The sequence below is a fragment of the Lissotriton helveticus genome, chromosome 4_1, assembly GCF_964261635.1.
Source record: "Lissotriton helveticus chromosome 4_1, aLisHel1.1, whole genome shotgun sequence".
In the NCBI taxonomy this organism is placed as follows: domain Eukaryota; kingdom Metazoa; phylum Chordata; class Amphibia; order Caudata; family Salamandridae; genus Lissotriton; species Lissotriton helveticus.
This window is the reverse complement of record NC_136063.1, coordinates 253,086,863-253,113,240: the sequence shown is the minus strand read 5'-3', so window position 1 is coordinate 253,113,240 and position 26,378 is coordinate 253,086,863. Positions and strand designations below refer to the sequence as shown.

General features: G+C 45.5%; 1 protein-coding gene across 4 annotated transcripts in view; it reads left to right on the top strand.

The window, feature by feature from the left end:
• PHF20L1 (PHD finger protein 20 like 1) overlaps positions 1-26,378 on the top strand; it is an 813,558-nt gene that overhangs the window by 520,353 nt on the left and 266,827 nt on the right. For all 4 annotated transcript variants that reach the window (XM_078686744.1, XM_078686740.1, XM_078686743.1 and 1 more), the window contains one exon: positions 9,212-9,393. In XM_078686744.1, coding sequence (XP_078542870.1) covers positions 9,212-9,393 — 182 coding nt within the window. The remainder of the gene's footprint in view (positions 1-9,211; positions 9,394-26,378) is intronic.

The window sequence follows — 26,378 nt, the reverse complement described above, 5'->3', positions numbered from 1 at the left end:
CTAATCCGGATGGACAACACGACAGCCATGCATTACATACAAAAACAAGGGGGCACACATTCTCTGTAGCTGTCCCAGCTCGCACAGAACATTTGGAGATGGGCCATTCCGAAAAACATATAACTCCTTGCAGAACATCTTCCTGGAGTTCACAATCCGATTGTAGATTTGTTAAGTCGACATACACAACAGATTCACAAATAGGAACTACATCCACCAGTTCTTCTACCATTTTTCCAAATGTGGGGCCAACCAGACATAGATCTGTTTGCCACACACGAAAACGCAAAATCCCCAACCTTCGCTGCCAGGTTTCCACACCCGCTGTCTAAGGGCAATGCAATATGGATGAACTGGTCAGGCAGACTTGCGTATGCTTTTCCCCTACTCCCACTGATTCCACTAGTGGTACACAAGCTCCGACAACAGTCTCTAAAGTTGATCTCAGCTGAATCTAGCAATCTGGTTCCTGAAGTCCTAGAGTTTGGTTACCTTAACCTTCCGCCGGACTGTATGAACATCATTAAAGGAGCCAGGCGACCTACAACCAGAGCTTGCTATGCAGCAAAATGGAAGAAATTTGCCATTTACTGCACTAACAATCATATCGATACACTGGATGCATCCTTCCAAAACATAATTTGCTATTTACTACATTTGCAAAGATGTTATTTAGCATACTCTTCCATACGTCTACATCTAGCAGCACTTGCCGCTTATTTACAAAACAGACAACACTTGCCGTGCCCACAGAACCCACTGCCCTAGCATACTTCAGTCACCCCTCTAGCTGGGTGCCCTATGCCAGAGGTGTGGGCACAGGTGCATGAGCCATGTGCCCCTACAGTACCCCTGGCTATTCCTGGGTGCTGTAAGTGCAGTGATGCCATTAAGAGTATATGGTGCTGGGAGGTTGTCATTGCGAACCCCACAGCACCATAATGGCTACATTGAAGACTGACAAGTTTGGTACCAAACTTCTCAGCACATTAAACCCGCACTGATGCCAGTGTGGGATTTAATGTCCCATTCACCAGAGGGCATCTTAGAGAGGCCGTCTGAAATCCTAACATACAATCCACTTCTGGACATGTTGCTGGACCCCTGGGTGGAGAGCCCCCTCCCCGCTCTCCTGGGCCTGCAACAATGCACATCCTGGGTGAGGAGCTAGGTCTCCTCCCCCAGGATGGGCAGGGGGAAGCTTCAAAGGCATGCCGCCTCTGTGAGCTTCTCCAGACCATTTGCTGTACCCAGCAATTGGCCCCCACCAGTTCTAACCCCCACTCTGGCGGGAAGACTGGCGGGAAAAACTACGTCAGGAAGGGGGGGGTGCCAGCCTGTGCCAACCCCACCCCTCAGGTGGGGGAGACGAGGTGAAGCACAACCCCGGGCTCCGGGCCATCTTGTAGATGGGGAGCTCTGCCCAATCCCAGCTAGGCTCCTGCCCCCCTCCCACAGGAGAGGAGCAGACTATGGGGTGTACTCACTCATTGGTCCCTGTCCTTGCCCTACCTGTAACGCCCCTAAATTCAGTATTCAGAGGCTCCCTGAACCTTCCTTCCTCAGATCCCGATACGAAAAGAAGATCAAGAAGAAGAAGACCCGCCATGCAGCTGCTAACAGGCCGACAACAACTGACTTGGCCCCAGCCCTACCGGCCTATCCATCCTGGAACCTGCTCCTGCCTAATCCCGGCGACTCCTGCGGCCAGCAACCTTGGGACACCCGGAGGACCTGCCTGCCTTGACCCTCTTAAAGACTGGGGCTCCCCTCAGCAGAGGCTCTGCTGCAACAACCCACCTGGTGCCAACCAGGAAGCTCCGGACCAGCCCACTCTGCACCCGCCGGGCCCAACCGAACCAAGACCACGAGGACGTCCCCCCGGCGACTGGGACCCGAAGTCCAGTGCCCAAAGACCCTCCTCGACGAACCAGCCGACGCCTGCAGACTCCGAACCAGGGGCCACCCCAACTGCGACTAGCCGAGGGTAAGCTTTTCCATCACCCAAAGACACCCCTGCACCTGGCGCCCTACAGCCCCCTGTGCCTTCCTTTGGGGTACCTACCTGTGCTTCAAGATCCCAACTTACCTCTCGAAGTGCTGGTCGCCCCTGGAGAGTCTCCGTCCCCGAGCCTGCAGCCTTTGTTCCTTTTTGACCTTTCCCATTGGATAACATTGAGCTTCCGACGGCTCAAGAGCACCCTACCGGTTTTAAGTTCAGACCCCAGTGCTGGCCCTAGAGGCCCAGTACTGGATTACAAAAGTAACGCGATCATACTTTACCTGCAACCTGAATTTTCTCCCATTGGATAACATTGAGCTTCCGACGGCTCAAGAGCACCCTGCACCCAGCCGCCCGAGTGCCGCTGGCTGTGCCACCTTTGTCCTAGCCTACTTCCCCCCTTGCCCTGAGCAAGTGACCAGGAGCTCAGTTCCCACAGCCGCGTGGCCTGCTAGCCAGCAGCCACCAACCGAAGGCCCCCTTTCACTCATTGGATATCATTGGGCCTACCTACCTCTGCACCCGGCCGGCCCTGCGCTGCTGGGGCGGAACAGACTATACTTACCTGACCCTGGGGGACCCCCGAGTCTACACCCGGAACCTTAACTTCACCAGCCAAGTACGCACCTGGAAACCGGTAACTCACTTATCTACCATTGGATAACATTGACCCATTTTGACTCGACAATTTTCTAAGTGTGAAGTTTTGACAACTGCAAATATTCGTATAAACTCAGCCGAATTCCGAAGTACTCACCTGCAAGCAGGCGAGAAGTCAGTACTGTATCTTGCAGCCCAGTACTGAACCGCAAAAGTAATGCTTACCGGGTTTACTAGTAATCTGTATTTTCTCCATAGGAACCCATAGTCTGTTTTTCAATGAAATTTCTTCGAAGTGCCTACTTTTGAAAGCTTGAAATATTTTTAAAAAATCATACGAAATACTGAAACGCAATTACCTACCTGTTTTAAGTTCAGACCCCAGTGCTGGCCCTAGAGGCCCAGTAGTGGATTACAAAAGTAACGCGATCATACTTTACTACCTGCAACCTGAATTTTCTCCCATTGGATAACATTGCCAGATTGTCATTGAAAAGTTTCTAAGTGTGAACTTTTAAAACCGCTTTATATTCCTGAAAATTCCTCACAGTAACTAAAATGTTTTTGCTAACTTGGTTTCAGCTTAGACCCCAGGACTGAATCTAGGATCTAGTCCTGGAACTACTAAAGTAATCTGTACTGTAATCAACTGTACTTTGATGGTAACAATTCATTGAGCTCAATGCTAAAGTGTGTCTAGACCGGAGTTGCCTTCAGCAACTCCTGTACCTATTGTATTCACCAACTTCATTGCTTCCTTGCAAAGTAATTACATGAGAGTTCTCATATCTAGCAAAGTATATTTTATGCCTGTTGGTTCTAAAAATAAAACGTGAAAAAAATGAACAAAGTCCCTAATACCCCAATATTTTGGGTTTTCGTAGAAGACAAGGGCACACAATTTAGGTTTTAAGGCTCAGAAAAACAAGTTTGCTTAAGCCAGACGTTAGGTATGTATATACAGGAGAATTAGGTCAACAACTGATAGTAATACAAACAGATTTAGTAATAGTAAAAAGGAATTTTCTAGAAATACATTTTATTACATCATTTCATCATAAAAACAATACAGAATATCAATGTGCCATACTGCTCAACCAAGCTACCACTTTGGAGAGTAAGGTCAGTTCTGACTTTAACCTCTGTTATACCTTTGGGGTTTGTGGACTCTATACACACTGTACTTCCTTATTGTCCAGTATATATAGAGCCACTTTCTCACAACCACAAACACCTCCCTGGAGCTGTGCCCCTGGTTAAAACAGCATTGCACGGGACAAGGATGTCACACCTGTTCAGGCTGATTAACGGATTTGAACGGGGCAATGGAACACCTCAACGAGGCAGGCAGGACCGTCTACATCCAGAGGTTGAGGAAGTGCGCCCTCTAGCGGTGACTGCTGGCACAGCACGCACATTCCCTAATGCAGAATGTGATAGGGACTATTATTGTGGGGTGTTTAACTGAGGCGGTTTATTGGGGCTGGTTAGCACACCTCGGTTTTTAGAGAGAGTGGACTGAACATAGAGCGAGGGAAGTTTTCCAGTGGTTCCAGTGTAAGCTTAGTTAGCAGCTTGTAGCAGGAAGCAATTTAGTTAGCACAAGTGATGTGTGTACAGTTGAATTTAAAACCCATAGCGCCTCTTTGTGTTTTCTACATTGACGAGAGAGAATATAATTTATGCCTACATGGTTCGGAAATTATCACACTTCACTGTAATGAGGTAAAACAAGTATGAGTAATTCATGACTCTCTTTAGATTGAAGTATAACTGCATGGTATTGAAATAATAGATAAATAACAAAGTGACTTCTGTCTGACAATACAAACAAGCATTAAAAATTCTATAGGTCTTGCCTTTCATTAAGCTAAAGCCATTTGCTTTGCTATACAACACCATTAGCAATGCAAATGGTTTTAACTTATCAAAGGTGAGACTGATTGCATTTTCAATGCTTGTTTTTAGAATTGTATGCCGGTTTTATGACCAGGTGAGACGGTTTTTCTTGTTGATTACCCTGATATTACCACGTTTTTTTTTTAGCTTTTAACTTCACTAATGATGCTACTTTTATTTTGGTGCCCAGGCCCATTTTTTCTCCCAGTGCGACCCTGCCCAAGATAGAGCTTCATCTACAAATAAAACATAGGAAGTCAAGTAAAAAGAATTGTATGTGTGGGGCCCTAATCTAGGTCTGTTTGCTCTCTTTGCTGCATCAAATTATCCCATATTCACTGCAATTGGCTCAACTGGGTCTGAATGGCTCATCTATACAGTTACATTTAACTGTTAGTTTATACAAAATTCGTTGGATGGGCACTGTTGGCGCTCACAAGCCCAGATGTCACTAATATTTCATTAACAGCAAACCATTACCAAATACAATCAGAAAATAGTATCAATGATCAGTAGGTGCTGCAGATAGAAAGGACTACCACCTTAAGTCCTCATAGAGGAGAATGTCTGTACAGTATAAATCGGTCACCGTGCACTCCAAAAGAGCAAATAGCCAACATTCATATATGAATGAATGAATGAAATAAATTTATAGTGCGCAACTAAAACCCGGAGGCATCAAGGCGCCTAGCAAAACAGATCACAACATAGAAAGGCAGAACACAACTACGAGTACGACTTCGCAAAAAGCCGAGTTTTCAGAGCCTTTCTAAAAGACTGCATGGTGGGAAGGGACTTAAGATCCCCCGGAAGGGTATTCCACCATTTAGGTACCAGGGTGGAGAAGGCTTTGCCACCCCAATACGCTCTACGAATACGGGGCACTGATAAAATAGATTTGTCGCTAGAGCGAAGGTTCCTCAATGGTCTATAGGGAGACAAGATAGATCCAATCCCAGTGGCACTACCCCTGGCCAAGGCCCTATGGGTCATGCACAATGTTTTAAAGAGGATCCGGTCTTCAATGGGGAGCCAGTGTAACGATTTTCTAGCGGATGTGGCCGACGCATGTTTAGGCAGGTCTAAAACAAATTTGGCCGCCGCGTTCTGGACTAATTGCAATCGCTGCAGCAGACCCTTATTTAGTCCCGCATACAGTGCATTACAATAGTCCAGACGGGAGCCAATGAGTGCAATCACTATCTGTTTTCTGGCCTGCTGGGAGAGATAGTGTCTGATCTTCCTCAATACATGGATAATTCCCCAACAGGTTGAGACTGTCCTATTGACCTGTTGATGCATGCTGAGGGTGGGGTCGATCAAGACTCCTAGGTTTTTAGCAGATGAAGCAGGGACAGGACAAGCTCCCAGTGAATCCGGTCACCACTCCGCCGACCATGTCTCTTCCTTACCTCCAAACACCATGACCTCCGTCTTCTCCCCGTTTAATTTCAATGAATTGTGAATCATCCATTGTGCGACTGCCTCCATGCAAGATCTAAAGTTGGAGGCAGCTGAGCTGGCCGACTGGGAGAGAGAGACGTGGATCTGGGTGTCGTCGGCGTAGGACACTACCTCCATCCCAAAAGATCTTATGAGTCTGGCAAGTGGGGTCACGTAGATGTTAAAAAGGGTCGGACTTAGGGCCGACCCCTGAGGGACCCCACACTGCACAGACAGGGATGGAGATAGAAAGTCCCCCAGCTTCACCCTCTGCTCTCTCTGATCGAGGAAGGAGGTCAGCAGGCGAAGGGCAGACCCCTCAACCCTAATCTCCCTCAGACGAGATGTTAAAACTGAGGGAGAAAGGGTGTCGAAGGCAGCTGTGAGATCTAACAGGATCAGGAGGGTGGTCTGACCCCCATCAACTCGTGTACGGATATTATCCAACACTATGGTGAGGGCAGACTCGGTGCTGTGTTCCCTCCTGAAGCCATGATGCGAGTGGTCCAGCTGACCTGAACTTTCCACGAAGCCCGCAAGATGCTTGTTCAAATGGATTTCAAGCATCTTCGCAGGAGCGGGGAGCAATGAGATGGGGCGAAAGTTTTTTAGCACCCCAGGATCGAGAGAAGGTTTCTTGAGCAGCGGCTTTACCACCTCCCTCTTCCATTCCTGGGGTTAGATGTCGTCCCTCATGGCCCTGTTCATGATCTCAACCAGAGGGGGCAGGAGGGATTCCTTGCACTGCTTGAGGATCTTAAGCGGACAGGCATCTACAGGGGAGCCAGACTTGGTTTTATCCAGGATGTTCTCCAGTTCCTGGAGAGAAAGAGGAGGAAAAGAGGCCAGGAGCCCCCATGGAGAGTTCTCGGCAGAAACTGCTGCGGGAACAGGGGGGACAGAGGGAACAGAGGTTATAGACCTCTGTAGCTCTAAAGCTGAATAGATATCCGCGATCTTGGTCTGAAAGAAGAGCGCGATGTTATTACAGAGTACCTGGGAGGCAATAACAGGATCAGGGGTCTGCAAGGATGTCAGAGAGTCGACAATCTTGAAAAGCTCTTTCGGGGAGGAGAGTGAAATGGTAAGAGCAGTGAAATATTCCTGTTTCACCCTTATAACCTCCGCCTTATAGCCCCTCAGTAAGATCTTATGCGCCTCTTTATCCTTTAGATCCCAGCTGGTATGCCAGAGACGCTCCTGTCTCCTGACTCCGTGTCTAAGGAGTCGTAGGTGCTCAGAAAACCACGGAGCCGATGTTTTTTTTCTCGCCGAGTAACGCAGCCGTGCAGGGGCCAGCTCGTCAAATGCCATAGTAACAGCATTGTCAAACTGCGAGACCGCCAGATGGACATCTGCCTCCTGGGGAGTATACATACTGGAGATCCAGGGAGCAAGCGCTATATTAGAAATATTTTTAAAGTTCCTCCGTGATACCATTTTGCTTGGGACCTTTCCTCTCCTGTCGATAGACAGAGAGGTCACTTCGATCGGTAGGGCGAAGTGATCCGACCAAGAGAGGGGAAGGGGGTCCTTTACAGTCAACCTGTCGTCATTGGAGAAGACCCCGTCAAGCGTATGACCAGCTTGATGGGTGGCACCTCTCACCAGCTGATCCAGCCCACAGGCGGACAGGGCATCCAGCAGGGTGAAGGTATCACTGACCTCCAGCTTCTCTAGATGAAAATTCAGGTCACCCAGAATCGTTAGATGTTCATGACCAAAATAAGGTTCAAGGATATGAAGTAGATGTTGTCCAAAATCAGCTCTAGGGCCAGGAGGACGATAGATCAGAATCCCATTAAATGGGGATTCATGGACTCCCTTTAGGGAGAAATAGAGGGCCTGAAAGTTGTCCTGAGGGTCCAATAGGGGTGAGGTGTGACACTGCAAGCTATCCTTATAAAGGATAGCCAGCCCTCCTCCCACCCGCCCTGTTCTATCCAGCCGGGCTAGGAAATATCCCTCTGGTACTGCCTCAACAAGTTCTGGTCCAGACAAGTACTTTGCCCACGTTTCGGTTACAAATACCCATGAGGGCACGAAGATCTTAAAGGCAATATTATGCTTAATAAGCGAGCGAGCATTAATGAGGAAGCCGTCTTCTCTCACAATGCTACCTCCTTTGTTAATATGGAGACCCATAAGGTGAGAAGAAAAAAGGGGACTAGAGCCTCCGGAAACCGCAAGTGAACACCCACAGAATAAAGGAGGTAGAAAATCCTCCGGAGAAAGCTTATAAAGAATATGAGGTATTCTTCTCAATGTTTATTGTTCACAAATGTCAAATATTTAATCCTTGGAGTATTGGTTCCATCGAAGTGCTAACCAACATGTGTTTCGTCGCTGGACAGACTCTTTCCAACTAACTTCCTCAGGGCTGTCCTATATAGTGACTGTCAAATTATGGGTCTTAAGAAAATGAAAGTAGTCAGAATCCTGAATTTAAATCAATATATACGAAACATCTCCATAAGTAATTTGTGAGTCATGTCCGATACAGGAGAATACTCGCCAGCTCCGTGCAGAAAATGTCCATGTAACTGTTATTTACAGCGTTTGGGCTGCCTAGGACAAGTTACCAATGCTGGAGAACTGTAGTGTTACAAGTAAGTAACTTTTTTCTTTGGCGAGGGGAGCAGACCAGGTGCAGATAAACACTTGGATGTCGCTGATCAACATCACTACTTCAGCACAAAAGTAGCCACCATTTTCTGCACGTGTGGGGTCCAGTAGACTCCCACACTCGTGTATATATTTGTGAATCACGCATCCAGATACACACACACGTGCTCCCCTCCCCCCATACACACATGCACGCACACTCTGACTAAGTACCAGATGGAACTTAGTCAGAGGACCCAGCTCATTCGGTCTCAATTGATCTTTTAATGCCGAACTCATATCTAGTCTCTCCACAGGGGTATGGGTGAACAGGCCTGTGCCCGCCTGCACTGCAATCGTGCTTTCACCATCTATTATTGCATAGCCTTGTTGAAGAAAGATGTTGCTTCACTAAATAGTCTCACTGCCACAGCAATCCATCACCACACAGCCTGGATTGAAAGGGCTGCAGTCTCTTAGAAATCAGGCCGCAGCTCCTGTTTGCTTGCATGATTGCCTTGCTCACCGTGGCAAATACACATCATTCTCCAGTAAACATAGATAAGTAGGCTAGCACAGCAGGAGACTTCTGTTTCAACACTTGCATATGTGAATGTGGGCTGTGTGTAAATTTGGTTACATTTTGCTAATTTAATGTTCTAGATCTCTCTGATGTGGAGTTCCTGGACAACTCTTCTACTGAGAGTTTGCTTCTAAGTGGTGATGAGTATAATCAAGATTTTGATTCAACTAATTTTGAAGAATCCCAAGATGAAGAGGATGCTATAAATGAAATAGTGAGGTGCATCTGTGAAATGGATGAAGAAAAAGGCTTCATGATTCAGGTAGGTGTATGTTGTTTCAGTATGTACTTATTGCTAAGCCTAATCCAAAACTGAACCAAATATGTTGCTTTTTTTGTGAGTATAGTGATGGGATACGTTTAGGATACAGAGGAATGTGTGTCCAGTTAAAGATGTGTAACGGGGGGCTTGTGGGAAGGCATGGTTAGCGAACGTGTCTGCCATTAAGAACAATATGCTGCGATTTCCATCTACACTTAACTAGCTGAGGGTGAGCGGAACTTGCGGGGTTTCACTCCATGGAGTTCTGCAAAGTTACATAAAAAATCAGCAAGATTCCGCGGAGTTCCACCAACGAGTGGAAATATGCATGTTGCATTGCTCGTGCAGAAATTTTGTGCTGCAATTGTGTGCCTGTAGCAAGAGCAGCACTGAAATATCAGCACAAAGGGAACCATGCGGTAAGGTAGAGTGTGTAGCCATTCAAATTGATTTTGCTGCAGTTTTAGTAGAAAATCTACTCTAGTGTCAGGAAATCTATCTCACTTTGACCACCTGCGTTAAGAAAATGGTGTATGGGACGCCAAATCACGCTCGCGCTGCCATTTCTGGAGCCTCACAGGAAAAAGTTCTGTCATGCAGTGATTGGTGGAGTTTGCTCAGAACTCTGTGGGCAAATTGAAACATTTCATCCAGTCCTACATGTTACACATTGCTGCTTATAAAACAGCATGTAAAGGAAGCAATTAGTTTTTGAGGCATTGTTTTCCATTGATCATGTAGATTCTTCACATGTTTCTCTTCCTGGATGGTAGTTTGGTCATTTGCACTAATCTCGGTGCCCAAGGTTCATAGGCTGTGCACGTGCCACTGGTATCAACACAAATTATGGGCATGCCATCATTCATTTCAACTTGCACTCTTTTCCAGCCTCTGATAAGATGAGGGCTATTTTGAATAACAAAAAATCCAAAAAGGATTGGAGGATTTAGTCATACCACAGCAAAGATATATAGCTAGCATAACATTTTGTTTATAACTTTGTTCAAGGCATGTGTGCTGCAGATACACATGTTTTGCATACTCCTGCCATCTAGTGTTGGGTCCAGATGTTTGCAAGTTGTTTTTCTTAGGAGAAGTCTTTCCTAGTCACGAGGTAAGGTGACTCCTCCTTTCGGTGATAGTGTGCATGGTCATCGACTCCATTGTTAGATTGCTTATTTCACCCATCAGGTTTGGACGTGTTTTGCTGCTCTCAGGTTCGCAACCGTTATTCGGGTTCCCCTCAACGCGCAATCCTCTTTACCCTCTCCGGTAATGTATCATATGCATTTCCCACTTCTCCGCATATCGTTTCGGTCAATGGAATCTATTTTTTGATGGGAAAGCTTCGTGGGCGGCTTTCGGGCCTAACTACGTTGGTTCAGCTCTCCGTCAATGTAACAGACACTGCTAAAATTCTGCTCTCAGCGCCACACGAAGTATCTGCAGACTGACTTACACAGGGTGTGTAACTTGTGCTTGTCTCCGGAGCACAAGGAGGAAGATAGACGTTTGCAGATCGTTTTGATTGCAGAAAACTCTTAGCAATTGTTGCGCTTGACGTTGAGAGATGGAGCGTCAAAGCAATGAACATAGGCCGGACATCTTCGGTGAAGAATCTGGTCCGGAAGATGTTGAGGCATCAACGGCAGGGGAGGAAGACGCCTTATTAATGCTGGACTCTGACTCCGAGCTCGGGATAGCCCTCAACGCCGAAGAACTGCCACAGGGATAAGGTGACACGAGTACAGAAGACCCTATGCCCCTCTAAACCACTCACAAAAAGCACAAGGCTTCTGCACCATCTCTGCCTTCTGGCCAAGGTCGGCACCGAGATGGCGTATTCGATGCCCCGCCACCAGGTTCAATATAGCTCAATATGTGTTCCATGTGGTAAAATCTTAGAGGTTTACACTTGGTGACGTATTATTCTGATTGAGACAGGCCAGGACCCTATAGGAGAGATATCAGTTTGCATATCGTTCTTAATAGAGGTGACACAATCATCTACTTTCGCAAGTTTTTTCATTATCACCTACATGATCGATCTTGATTACTATGGAAGTTAAATAGGAGAGTCGGGGATTGGAGGATTTGTCTTTGATGTTTTCATGGCTATTTTTTGTTTCGCCTGGTCTTTCTCAGCCATGTTGCTGTTTGAACTGGATTGACCGTGAAAGAGCCGTAGAGAGAAACAAATAGTCTCACGTTTATGTGACAGGGTGTTCTAAATCTGAGGTGATAGATGATGTTCTGCTAATAAGGATGTACTGCACATGTGGAGAAGTGTGCTCAATGGTTAGAGCGGCAGACCCTGATGCAGAGGTCTAGCCCGGGACCAGGGTTCAATTCCCCGCATCGGCGGGTCTTGGGCTCAAAAATTCCACGGACCTGATAATTCTCGCCTCGGTGCCTATTCCAATCATGGAGTCCCACTCTGCAACTCTGGGCAATAGCTTGCTTAATCTCCACAACGGCCCACACAACGCTAAGGATGCCTGGCCTCCACATTGGGGGTGCCCAGGAGTGGGCACCTCACAGGGAAAGCCAGGATGGGTTCCACAGCGGTATTCGTACAAGCGCCTTGAGACCCTTGCGGGTGAGTAGTGCGCTATACAAGTATCGATTTACATTTACATGCAGTAGGTCAAAGGCTGTAGCATTACTGCACAGAGCAAGTTTTGTAATGACTGTATGCAAGAATTCAAAATCATGTGTTATTAAAGACACATTTGGTAGGTTTTGTTATGAAGGCATAGCCCAAAGTGGATTCTTGACACCCAAAGAAATCAAGGGTTTGCAGATTGGGCTACATTAATAGAGCTGCCTGTGAAAAGCCATAATGTAGAAGGTGCATTATCAGAGTTTAATGGTTGCAAGACAGATGCATGATCAGGGCCACTGGAATAATGAAGCAGGGGATGGCCAAGTTATGCGGACGGGTGTACTCAAATGTTTGCCCCCCAAAAAAGGCAAATTATGCGGCATAATGCAGCACATTTTGTGATTGTATTACTTTAGAACCCTTTGAACTAGAACATTTTTTGTTAAAATCTGCAGATTATGCACAGATGTTGAAGTATGTGGCAAATGCGGCGCATCCATGATTGTGAAAACCCCTGCTGCCACACAATCGCATATTTCCAATGGCCGTCTCCATGATCCACGGGAGTAATTTGCATGAGGTACAATGGTCAGCTTTTTGATTTGCAGTTAGTAAGAAAAATGCCCAAAGTAGCTCAAAGGTAGCCCAGATATTGAAGATTGTAAAAGCACAATACAAGATCAAATTTCCAACAAAACGGCAGGAGCAGGCACTCTCTGGAAACTTGAAGATTATAAACACTCATCTCATTTAGTTAGGTAACAATTCAATGATTTGTAGCTTAAGTAGCCCACCAGTAGCCCAGGTATGAAGGGCTGCAAAAGTATAAGAAATAAATGTTTCAAGGGCAGCCACTGCGCAAGGGTACGTTCTTTGGTTTCTCTCATAAGCAGAGACCACTCCTCTCGGGGCTAAACAATAGTAAGATGTTTGGTAGGATCGGCAGCCCAATGTAGCCCAAGGATGAGAAGCCAGGAAAAGGTAAAAAAAGCAGCTTTTCTCCATCAAAATGCCAGGTATGGCATGAAGGTAAGTACTCCTACGAGTTGCAGAAGTAAAGATTACCCGGCTCCTTATGCTGTGCAGCCCGGTAGCATCATGGCAACAGCTCTCCAACTATCAAGGAGGTCAGCTTAAGAATCACCAGCAGGGCAAAACCCAATTTAGGTTACGTTTTGGGTAAGAAGTTGATCCTTAGGTGATCCGTTATTGCTTTCATCCTATCGGAGGGTTCGGGTGCATCATGGGCGTGTTCAGGGCCCCCACATCTCCCACTCTGGGTCGGAGCTGCAAAATTAAGCGGCCATTTTGAGCCGCAAAATACCTACGCCCCCCAGTAGTTGTAGCATCTAAACCCAATGGAGACATCGGATTGTGTGTTGATTTGAGGCAATTTAATGAACAAGTAGTAGAAGATAGATATCTGTACCAAATATTGCTGAAATGATTAGCTTACTTGCTTGAGCGAAGTATTTCAGGAGTTTGGATCATACTTCCACTTATCATCAGGTCAAATTGACTAATGATTCAAAAGATTTTAAATCTTTCCTCACACCTTTTGGGTGTTTCAGATTTAATCGTAACCCTTTTGGGTTGTTTGCCAGTCGCTGTATTTCAAAAGGTTAAAAAGTAATTTATTAGGATACTAGCAGCCCGTCCCGACGTTGCCCGGGAGCAATTAGGCTTCAGGGCCCCCTCTCGCCCCGCTTTTGTAACCTGCAGACATCACTTTTTCCTCCTGTAATTTACTTTGCTTCAGGGCCCCCGCCCCACTTTTGTAACCTGCACACGTCACTTTTTCCTCGTGCACACGTCATCCACCCCCTTCCCTCCACTCCACCCAAGGGACGCAGGTATTCGTGAAGGAAATATTCCTATATAAATATAATCTCCTATAGTGAAGCAAACGCATCTAAACAATAACATATTCACTGCTGACAGTTATGTGAGCAAACTCTCCCCTTTTTGACAGAAGGTGGCCTCTTTCACGTTTACAGCATCTAAAACCCCTCTGGCTACAAGTCACTTTTTCCTCCTTTTCCTCCTGTAATGCACCGTTTGTCTGACATTTGTAGTGCACCGTTTGCCTCCTCTTTCTTGTCCTCAGGCTTCCCTGACCGCCGCCCGCCCGTCCCAGCGCGTCCCGTCCCCCGCCTGCCCCGACCCCCGCCTGCCCCTACATGAGTGCCCTTACCTCCGCCGGCGCTGCTCCCGCCTGTCCGCTCTCACCACCGCTCCTCCCCTGCGCCAAGTCCGCCGCTCCTCCTCTGCCGCCGGTCCTCTGCTCCTGACGTCACCGCTCCTCCCCCGCGCCATGTCCACCGCTCCTCCCCGTGCTCCTAACGTGACCACGCACGTCGCGGCCGGCGCTACTTTTGAGGGACTACTTTTTTTTTTTAATCTAAAATTCTAAATAACGTTTATTTTTTTAATTTATGTAGCCTATAACCATCTACACACCCTGCCGATTTCAACGGTGTATCGGGTGTGTAGATTGGCACAGTGGTTCCCGAGTTTACCCGCCTCAAAGCCTGAAAGTTTCTGCTTTATTATAGTAGTATAGATTTAACCCATGTGAAGTTTTTTCAGGATGATAAAACTTGTTTACAATCAGACTCTTGATGATCACATGAATTCTATTGTACACATAATGGAGATTTTCCAAACAAAGGTATTACCTAGAGAGTAGACAAATGTAGATTTGTATGTAAGAAATACATTATTTTCGGCATGTGATTTTGAGAGATGGTGTTCGTCCTAAGGAGAAGTTTGTTAAAATTCTTAGTTTGAATGCCCCCACTAAGAAAGAAGATGTGCAAATGGGTTTGGGCATGACGGGGGGTTTACTCCAAATCTATATAAGATTTTGCCATCAGGAAACTTTTGAGAAAATGTGACTTTTTTGACAGGAAGGATGTGTGGGGAGGAGGTTTTGATTATAAAGGATTGTTTAGCCAAACCTCAGTTTTTAAAGAGTTTGTACCTGGAAACCCTTGTGCTATAACTACAGATGACGGCACTGAAGGTCTGGGAGCTGTGTTAAAACAAATACAGGATGGACATGAAGTAGTGATTGCATTTGCTTTAGGTGGTCTAAGGAGGTGGAAAGTAGGCATTCTAACATTGAGAAATAGGCATTGGTAGTGTTTAGTGCGGTCAATACATTTAAACAATTTCTATGGGGAGCCACGTTTGTTCTTCATTCAGGTCACAAACCTTTAAGAGGTGTTTGCAAAAAAAGGTTTATATGGTATTTCATATCGAATTTGCAAATGGACAATTGCTCATTTGGAGTTCAGTCCATTCTGGAGTATACTAATAAAGCTGCAGACTTTTTGTCCAGAATGCAGTGTGGGTTGTGGATGAGAGAGTGTTCTGATGTGTGGTGGGAGAATGTGGAGTACAAAGTGTGTTCAGTGACGTCAAGTTGTGTCTTTTGAAGAGTGGCTTACTGAGCTTAACAAGGACTCTGGCTTGAAGAAGGTTGTTGAAATAGTTTTGTCGGGATTCTGTGATATTAAGAGCGGCAAGGAGTGTGAGTTGAGTAAAAATATTTTCCACGAAGTCTGTGTTGAAGATGGTTTGCTGTCAGACCACCACAAGGTTATGCAAACAATTGATGGCACTTGCCCATAAAGGACATCAGGGAGTCAGTAAAACTAACGAGCATTGGAGATCATTGTATTGGTGGCCTGGAATTGATCTTCAAGTTGAAAGGCTAATCGGGTATTAAGTGTGGATTGAGTGACAAATCCAAGATACTCAGGCAGCTCCCATGATCAGTCCTTGGGATTAACTTGCTTTTGATATAGTAGAGCCATTGTATTCTAAATCCGGTGTAGTGTATATCTTTGTTATTGTGGACATGTATTCTTTGTGACAAGAGAAAACATTTGCTCATGACAATTGTACAGCTTTGGTGATTAAGTTCAAGTCAGACAGAGACTTTTGCCAGATAAATTAATCAGAAAGTTTTGCTGATGGACAATGGAATTCAATTAACATCTTCTGCTATGTCGGAGTTTTTGAATTAGAATGATATAGTTCATAGGAGGTGTGCATTATATCATCCCCAAACCAATGGTATGATTGTGAGATTCAGTAAAACTCTAAAGGAAACAATCCAACTAGCTAGAAGTTGTGGAGGTAGTTGGAAAGATGTTGTAATGGACCATGTTATACAGTATAGGTTTACACCACATTCGACAACTGGAGTGACACCATTTGAATTCTTCCTCAAAATGAGGCCTTGTACCTGGGCTATTAAATACCCTCCATCAGTAGAAGGTAGATTGAATTAATCAAGTGTTTCTGAGGGATAAAAACTGTGGAAAGGGCCAGAGTCATACAAACAATTCAAACGCAAAGAGTATTACGACAAGAACAGGAATGTTAAAGCTTTTTTGTCAAGATTGGTGATCTGGTGCCGGTGAAATTACCTAAAGGGAAATAAGTAAATGCCATCAAGTATAGCATTCCTCAAAAAGTTGTTAAAGTTAATGGATCTGTTCAGCTGGAAGATGGGAGTACTGCTTGCAGTTGCTGGCATGATCTGTCTGACATGTACAGTAGGGTCCTTACTTCTAACTTGAAAAAATTATTTATCAGCAACTGAGGCATTGTAAAATCTACTTTTTGGAAATCTACTGGCTGATGGAGGGCAATCTATCTCTCTCGCAGCATTGGCCTGATATGCAGTGCTCACTATTCTAGTGATCACTATGTATCATTCCAACAACCCTTATTGATGTTTGGTTGTAAGTCAACCTGATAGACCAGCTATCCTAGTAGCATGGACATGTGCAGTCTTTAGGCTAAACTCTAGAGGGCGTGTTAAGCCAGCTGTTTTACCATCACATATACCCCTTGAACACCAAGTGAAAGGACACCACACAAGTTGTTATGAAAATAAACGTATATTTATTTATAACAAGACTACCCTGGCTCTTTATGAGACAAGGAGTTAAGCACACAACAAAACTCTTAAAGAAATACTTAAAGTCGCACAATTTACACTAATGCCCAAGGGGCACGAAAAACCATATACTATACAAGTGGAATGCGAAATTACTAGCAGGTAAGTACTACTCTCATAGACTGTGGAAACGCTAGGCCTACAATGCTGAACCCTTAGATTAGAAGCAGGAGGCCCAGGGACGTCGTGTGCAGAGTGGGAACTCTCACGCGTAAGGCGGGACAAAGTCTATGGATCCTAGTAAATGCAAAAGTTAGTGTTTTCGGGCGAACCCGACTAGGTAGGTCAAAAACGAAAGTGGATCTAGACACTTAGAGAGTTGGTCTACGCTGGAGCACCGGAGTACTCGGTTTACCTATCCCAGGGGCTGCTGCTGCATAGGGTTCAAATGTCGTCGGGTTTCTTCGTTGATGAACCAGGAGCCTGAAGGAAGAAGTTGCTGGCAGGCGACCAGTGAAGAAGTTCGTGGGGATCCAAGCCTGGATCGGGGAAGAGGAAGACCTGTAAGCAGAGGGGACCAAGTTCTGAATCACTAGCCAGTGATTTAGGTGGGCACCAGAGTGGCACCGGACGAAGTCACCTCAACCAGGTGAGTGGGCGCTGCTGGGCTCTGCAGTCTCTCGGACCAGGAGGCGTTGTCGGCGACCAGGATGGAGGTGCGAGCTGTCCCACGAAGATATCTGCTGTCGACGTCGCTGGACCCAGCATTGGGGCAACAAGTCTTGGCAAATGCAAGCCCACGCGGTGGACTTAAAATGCCGTCTGGAGTGGACCAGGAGGGTCCAGGGTGCTCCTCTGTTGGAGGGGAGCAAGGGCCAGTCTGGAGCAACCAGACCAGCGGTGTTTGTCGTCGAAGTTCGTCGTCAGAGGGCCACTAGCCAACGGGCAAGCAACCTGGACAACGCGGTGAGCAGCAAAGAGCAGAAGGGCCCCACGCAGATCTCGTGGATGCAGGGGAGCTGAACTTCGGTGCTGGAGCTGCTCAGGGTTGGGGCTTCTCTTATCCCAAAGCACTCGGTCGAGGGTCACTCGGGAGTCGTGCTGGTCAAGCGTCGTGCAGTCTTGGAAGATGGCCGGTCCCTCGAGGTCTCGTCACACCCACGAATCACAGCTGGGCTGATGATGCAGGTAGAGGTCAGAGGTGCCAGGGAAGCCGGTTCTCGTCGAGCTGGGCAGTCTTGATCCGGTGAGGAGACTTACAGCAGACCGCGATGCTTGGTTGGTGCCTGCTGCTGCAGGGTGACTACTCCTTAGTCACAAGGGAGAAATCTTAGGAAGAAGTCTTGAGTTCCTTTCGTGGAAAGTAGTTTCAGGATTCAAAGATGATCTAATTTGGAAGGGGGCCTGCTCCTACCTTTATCCTGCAAAAGGGGGCTGGCACGCGACTAAGTCCTGCCCTATGGGTGGGACTAGGAGGGGGGTGGTTACACCCCTCTCCTTTGCCGGGCTTTTCCCCAGATCAGGGGCTGGAGTGCCCCTGGAACTGGTTCAAGCCGGCCTATGCATAGTGAGCACCGGGGTGCCACTTGCAGTCACCTTCCTCTAAAGCCCTGCCTACCTAGGATACACAAAATCCTGTCTGGGACGGTGCTGGCACCGCCCCTGGCAGGAAACCCTTTGTCCTTGCCTCCCGCGCTGGGAGGACTCCCAGCAGCAGGTGGGCAGACTTGTGTCTCGGTGGCAGCATCCATCTTGTGGAGCTGAGGCTATGTCTGACTTTAACCGGGGTTACAGGTTACCAACATGTCGTGTCCCTCTAGAAGGGTGGAATGCTAACCCCGTCGCCAGAATTGGCGAGGGGTTAGTATTCCAATTCGTATGACACCTTACTCGACATGTTTTGATAAAGCGATACCAGAGTTGGCATATAACCGCGAGGATTATAATGCACTTAAGAGTATATGGTATGCGTTATCATGGAACAGCTATTAGGACTTGGTTCCGCAAGCTGCAAACGGGCTCAGCTCATGCCAGAGCACCATCTCACATTATTCCAAGCTCTCTGCCTTCAGGATTGATAAGGCCTGCCATAGGAGTGACTGATAGGAATATATGTGTCCATTTTAGGGTTAGATATAGGAATACTATATCTAAAGCAAAGGGTGATTACACCACCTAGCCCCAGCTGTCAAGCAGCCAGTTGTGTCAGTTTTGGATGGCCAGCCAGGGGTGGCATAATACATGCTTCAGTCCCTGGTAGGCCCTGGGTACACCTATGCCCTGGGTACCTAAGGTACACTGTACAGGGACTGATAAGGTGACTCAGTATCCAATTAGATATGTACATGGAATCCATTTTACAGAGAGAGCAGTAGGCCTGGGGTCCTGAATAGCAGGGCCCCAGGTCAACTAAGTCAGAAAACCAGCAAAACACCAGGCAAAAAGTTGGGGGCAACCATAGTCAGGGATCTACCTTCCTACACCCTCCATCAGTAGAAGGTAGATTGAATTAATCAAGTGTTTCTGAGGGATAAAAACTGTGGAAAGGGCCAGAGTCATACAAACAATTCAAACGCAAAGAGTATTACGACAAGAACAGGAATGTTAAAGCTTTTTTGTCAAGATTGGTGATCTGGTGCCGGTGAAATTACCTAAAGGGAAATAAGTAAATGCCATCAAGTATAGCATTCCTCAAAAAGTTGTTAAAGTTAATGGATCTGTTCAGCTGGAAGATGGGAGTACTGCTTGCAGTTGCTGGCATGATCTGTCTGACATATACAGTAGGTTCCTTACTTCTAACTTGAAAAAATTATTTATCAGCAACTGAGGCATTGTAAAATCTTCTTTTTGGAAATCTACTGGCTGATGGAGGGCAATCTATCTCTCTCGCAGCATTGTGCAGCCCCTATTGGCTAAAGGGGCCATGCAGAAGGCACCGCCACCAGAAGTAGGTACTGGTTGTTACTCCCTGGTATCGAAGAAAGATGAGATCTTGGCCCTCTCAATGCCTTTCTGCAGGTGGACAAAATCCAGACGTTCATCCTGGCCCAGGTCTTGTCTGCCCTCGACCTTGGAGACCAAATGGTAGTGTTGGACCTGCAGGGCGCTTATTTCCATATCCCCTTTCCTCCGGGTCAGTAGGGTAAGAGCCCTTTCAGTTTGCGGTGCAGTTCTGTGGGTGAAACATGGTAGATTCCATACAGTAGGATTTGAAGTCTCAGTGGACACAGCATCAGGTGTGGCTCTGTTCGATTATGTCCAGATTTCAGAGTAGACCGCAAAAGACCTGCAGTGGTGGGTGGTGGATCATGATTGGTTTAGTGGCAGACCCATCTCCTTGTCCCACGCAGAGCTCAACAGTGATGACAGATGCATCGCTTCTGGTTTGGGGTGGCTATTTGGGAGAGGTGGGGATGAAGGGTGTCTCATTTCAGGCAGAGGCTCGGCTCCACATCTGGAGCTGCAGGCTATTATTTTGGTGTTGAAAGCCTTCTCGCCACCCTTGGATGTGCAGCTTGGAAATCCTGTATACCTATCCACTGCTACTACTCCTGCCTAGAGTTCTGGGAAAGTAGAGAGTGAATGAATGAAAGAATTTATAACCGCGCAACTAAAACCCGAAGGCATCAAGGCGCCTATAAAATAAATCTTAAAAGGCAGAGGCAAAACTACGGGTATGCTTTGGCAAAAAATCGTGACTTCAAAGCTTTCCTAAAGGACTGAAGAGTGGGAAGGGCTTTAATTTCAGCAGGAAGAGCATTCCACATCTTAGGTGCCACTGTGGAAAAAGCTCTGCCACCCCATTTGGCTCTGCGAATACGTGGTACAGATAACAAAGATTTGTTCGCAGAGCGCAGATTCCTCGAGGGGCAATAGAGGGCCAAAAGAGCCCCAATCCCCACTGACCTATTTCTCGCCAGAGCGCCAAAGGTAAGGCACCTGATTTTAAAAGAAATCCTGTCCTCAACAGGTAGCCAATGCAATGCCTTCCTAGCAGAAGTGGCCGATGCACGTTTGGGAAGGTCCAACACAAACTTAGCTGCCGCATTTTGGACCAGTTGAAGGCGCTGCAGCAGCCCCTGCTGAGACCTGCATACAGCGCATTACAATAGTCAAGTCGGGAGCCAATAAGGGCTACCACGACTTGCTTTCTGGCCTGCTGGGATAAGTAGTGCTTGATTCTCCTCAAGATGTGAATTATGCCCCAGCAGGTAGAGACTGTTCGATTCACCTGCTGTCGCATATTGAGGGTGGGCTCAATCAGGACTCCAAGGTTTTTAGCCAGAGCGGTAGGTACCGGACAAGCTCCCAAAGAGGCAGGCCACCAGTTAGCCGACCAGATGTCCTCTTTACCCCCAAACACCAGAATCTCCGTCTTCTCCCCGTTCAATTTTAATGAATTGTGAGTCATCCATTTTGCGACTGCCTCCAAACAAGATCTAAAATTGGAGGCAGCCTCGTTAATGGGCTGGGAGAGGGAGACGAGGATCTGGGTGTCGTCGGCGTAGGAGACTACCTCCATCCCAAAAGATCTTATCAACCTGGCAAGTGGGGTCACATAGATGTTAAAAAGGGTCGGACTTAATGCCCACCCTTGGGGGACCCCACATTGCACAGTCAGGGATGGAGATAGAAACTCCCCCAGCATCACTCTCTGTTCTCTCTGGTTTAGGAAAGAGGTCCGCAAATCAAGAGCGGATCCCTCCACTCCAATCTCCCTCAGGCGAGATGTTAACACCGAGGGAGAGAGGGTATCGAACGCAGCAGTTAGGTCTAGCAGGATAAGGAGGGTAGTCTGGCCCCTATCGGCTCGAGTGCTCCCTCCTAAATCCATGCTGCGAGTAATCTAACAAACCAGAGTTCTCCAGAAAAGCCGAAAGGTGCTTATTAAGATGTGTTTCAAGCATCTTTGCGGCAGCAGGGAGCAGCGAGATGGGGCGGAAGTTTTTAAAAACCCCAGGGTCAAGTGTTGCTTTTTTAAGTAATGGTTTCACCACAGCCCTTTTCCATTGCTGAGGGAAGGTACCAAGCCTCATTGCCCCATTCATGATCTCCAGAAGGGGAGGTAAAAGGGTCTCCTTACACTGCCTGAGAAGCGTGAGAGGGCAGGGATCTAAGGGGGACCCTGATCTAGTCTTAGAAAGCAGGTCCTCTAGTTCCTGGGATACGAGTGGAGGAAAGGATGCCAAGCATCCCAAAGGAGCAGCCTCGACCGTAGATAGAGCAAGCTCAGCAGAACCAGAGGAGTCCCCAGTTTCGGCCTTCTGAAGCTCTAATGCCGAATACAGATCAGCAATCTTCGCCTGAAAGAAAGAGGCAATGTTGTTACACAACAGTTGAGAGCTAATAACCGGATCAGGAACCTGCAGGGTAGTCGGAGAATGTCAGAGAGTGGTATCCGGAGCAGCTGGCCATGAGCATCTGTCCTCCGATCAGACTGCTGCTTCAGGAGTATATTCTGTCACAGCAGCAGGGAAGGGTCCTGTACCTGGGCCTGAAAAATCTTCATCTCCATCATTGGATATTGAGCGGTGACAGTTGACAGTTTCGACTACTCCCAAAGTCGTTCTGGCAGCCAGGCATCCCGCCACAAAATCAGTATACACCTGTTTCTGTGGTTGGTGATTTTGTGAGGTACTCGTCTGATTAAACCACTTCAAGCCAAACTAACCTAAGTATTGTTTTTTATGCTTTCAATAGCCCAGCATTTGGGCACAGTTAAAGCTCATTTGTTGTCTCTTTATGCTTTTTTGCGGATACCAGACCGCCCTCTTTATTTAAATCACCTGTTGTGATGCGTTTTTTTAAAGGTTTGCAGCATTGGTTTCCTCCCAGACCGTTTGTCATTCCTTAGTGGGACCTTAACTTTGCCCTCACATTCCTAGTGTGTACTCCCTCTGAAAGGCTGCACATCCATCCTTGCAACAATTCACTTAAGACGGATTTCCTCAACAGCATGACATCGGCATGGCGGGTGAATGAACTACTAGCGTTTTCTGTCATCCCGCACAGTAGTCGACAAATTTGTCACCGTATATTGCTTATTCTCAACGTGACAACGTGACTCCTGAGGTGTTACGAGCTTAGGTATTTGAATTACCTTTGAAATATTGGTCATTGTCAAAAGAATATAGACTTCCTTCAACACAAATGTGTTAGGCTGCATAATGGAAAAGGTTTACTAGCTATTTTACTGAATGGTTTTCTCAAAGGGCCTTTTCTCAGTATCTATTTAATACTCCAAAGGAGTAGATTAACTTACAATGCAGTTACAGTACATGTGGAAGAAATGCTACCTCCTTACAAGAGACCGCTTTACTTGTTTTTGATTTCTTGACATTCACGTTTTTAATGGAAGGGCTTAAATTAGTGATGACCTTACATGATTAATGGATCCACAATTGATCACTTGCATTCTAATACACGTTGCACTAATAGTAATCACTTCTTTATTAAGAGTCAATAAATTAAAGTAATTGTGAAAAAGCCATGCATTCAAATTCACAAGGATTGGGTTCTCCTGTGCACTTGACTGTTTTCTACCTAATGTTATTTTGCATTTTCATGTAGATCAAGTGGATTACCCACATGCTTCATGGGACCTTAAGTACATGCAGAGAGAGCCTTGTATTCTTAGAATCAGCCTTTGTTATACTACATTAATGGCACAAACTATTAGGAATGCGAAGCAGTTTGTAGGATTCACCTGAAGTATCTAGGTCAATCTCAAAGGCGGCAAATGCTCCAAAGTTTTACTCGCATGCAAAATACACCTTACAACAAAAAACTCATGCACACACTTCAGGCAGGAAGAGAGCCCCTTCATTCTTGGGAAACTTTCTTTTAGTGTACTTATTTAAGACTGCAAAATGTACATCTGTCTATACATTCACTGAACACAATTGTGTTGGCATTCATCCATGGGAAGAAATATAAATCTGTCAAAACATATACTACTTCCATTGGTCCTTTTTCCTCAGCCACAGTATTAGTGGTGAAGGCTACTGCTTTGCATTCTGAATCGCAAGTAATTACCAAAAACACATGCTGCCAATGGGAAGTAATACATGCCTGGAACACTCCGTTTGCATCTTGTAGCCCTGTAGATCCCAGGCGCATTGCTGTCTCCCATCTGACTGGAAAGTTTGCATGGTTTAGGATGTAACACTCCGATACACAAACACCTGTGCTCCCATGGGTGGAAAACATAACTGAGGTGGGGTCTGTGTAATAATGCATTGTGGGTTTCAAAAGTGAGACCATGAGTGTTTCTGTGCTCCAAGTTTAGAGAAAAGCAAGTTGTATAAGTCCAAACCAACGCTAGATGATGGGATACTTCACGTATTTGATCTTCAAAACCTAAAACAACATCTTACAGGTAAGTAACATTTTCCTCATCCTCCCCATATTTTCACACCTTATCTGTTTCCAGTGTGCTACTGCTCAAAAACGGGCTTCCTCCAGTAATGCTAAAGTGTATCTCATGTGACTTAAGGCAGGCTTTTGAACCCACCCAAGAGGCCTAGGGGGTTAAGGTGTTTCTTTGTGCCCCCCCCCTGTCTTTTGTTAAAAGTTTTTCTTGTGACTCTGTTCAACTGAGTCACAAAATGGCTGCCAACACTTCATGGTTTGAAGTGTTGCCACCCAATCAGATCTCAGGCACGAAATCGGAATAGGTTGCAGATCCACCACGGCCACAGTTGTATATCTGAAAAATCTTTACATTTCTCATCAACTACTGAGCGGATTTACACCATTTAACAAAGAGTTCTTTCTTGACCAAAACCTAACTTTTTTCCAAATTTGGTGTAATTCCGTTCAGCAGTAAGGGCTGTAGCCGTGTGTCTGTAGCTCCCGCTTGGCAGATCACCCGAAACATTCAAGATTGCAGCTGAATTGACTGTCCTGATAGTTTTGAAAATTTTGCGAGGATTCGTCAAACGATGCCAAAAGTTATTGGCAAATGAAAAAACGCTCTTCTTGTGGAAACTGCATCCGAACTATAACTACCTACCGGCTATCGCCATTAGGAGATATATATACATATATATGTATATATGTATATGTATATATATATATATATATATATATATATATGTATATGTGTGTGTGTATATATATATATATATATATATATATATATATGTGTGTATATGTATATATGTATATATGTATATATGTGTATATGTATATATATATATATATATGTATATGTGTAAATGTATATATATTCACTGAAAAAACCATAGGTTATAGATCATATATAGTTAGGAATTAGCATTTACAAAACCTTGAAAAATCACTGAAAAAACCATAGGTTATAGACCATATATAGTTAGGAATTAGCATTTAAAAAACCTTATTTTACTCACACAAAACCATTGAAATTCCATATATAGTTAGTTGCACTAACTATATATCGCGCACCCGCAATCCACTGCTGATGATGTCACATATTACATCATTCATGACATGGTCAGTGACATCACTGATGACATCACTGATAACAACATCCAGTGATTTTATGTTTCTGTAAAGTTTAAATATGTCTTACATATTGAAGAATGAGTGGATGTATAAGTGTCTGGACGAAGGATTTAGTAGGTGCATGACTGACTGTATGAGTGAGTGATTAAATGTGTCTCACTGACTGCATGGGTTAGTGACTAAACTGTCTTAATTTGTGCATCATTATGTCTGTTGTTCTGTAAACTGCTGCATGTGTTGATCAGTAGCTATATGAGTAACTATATGGGTTATTGATTGATTGTCCAAGTATTTGTATGGGAGACTGTGTGTGTGGCTGGCTGGGAGGTGTGTGACTCTGTGCAGATCAATGTGTACTTATATCAATGATTGTATAACAAGGTAAGTATGTGTTAGTATATGTTTGAAAATATAAGGTGCTCTATGTTTAACTGTATAGACAAGAAAATGGAAGTGTGATTGATTCTTTACAGGACTGACTAGGTGTGTGAGTAACTCCATGGATGAGTGGCAGTGTGAGTGTCTGTATAGGTGTATGAGTGCATATGATAGTGTTGTAAAGATGAGTGATTGTATGTATGAATGATTGTATGGGTGAATGAGTGAATGTGTGTGTAGACGTAGGAATCAGTGAGTACATATGTAGTAACTAGTATTGGTGTGTCAATGGTTTCAAAAATTATACTCTGTATTTAACACTGGGTGAAACAGAGGTTATATTAAAATATGAGGAGATGCATTGTATTGTCACATGAATGATATCATCAGTGATGTGGTCATTGATGTCAAATGAGATGTCATCAGTGATGTCATTTGAGATGTCATCAGTGATGTCACTGACCATGTCATGAATGATGTAATATGTGACATCATCAGCAGTGGATTGCGGGTGCGCGATATATAGTTAGTGCAACTAACTATATATGGAATTTCAATGGTTTTGTGTGAGTAAAATAAGGTTTTTTAAATGCTAATTCC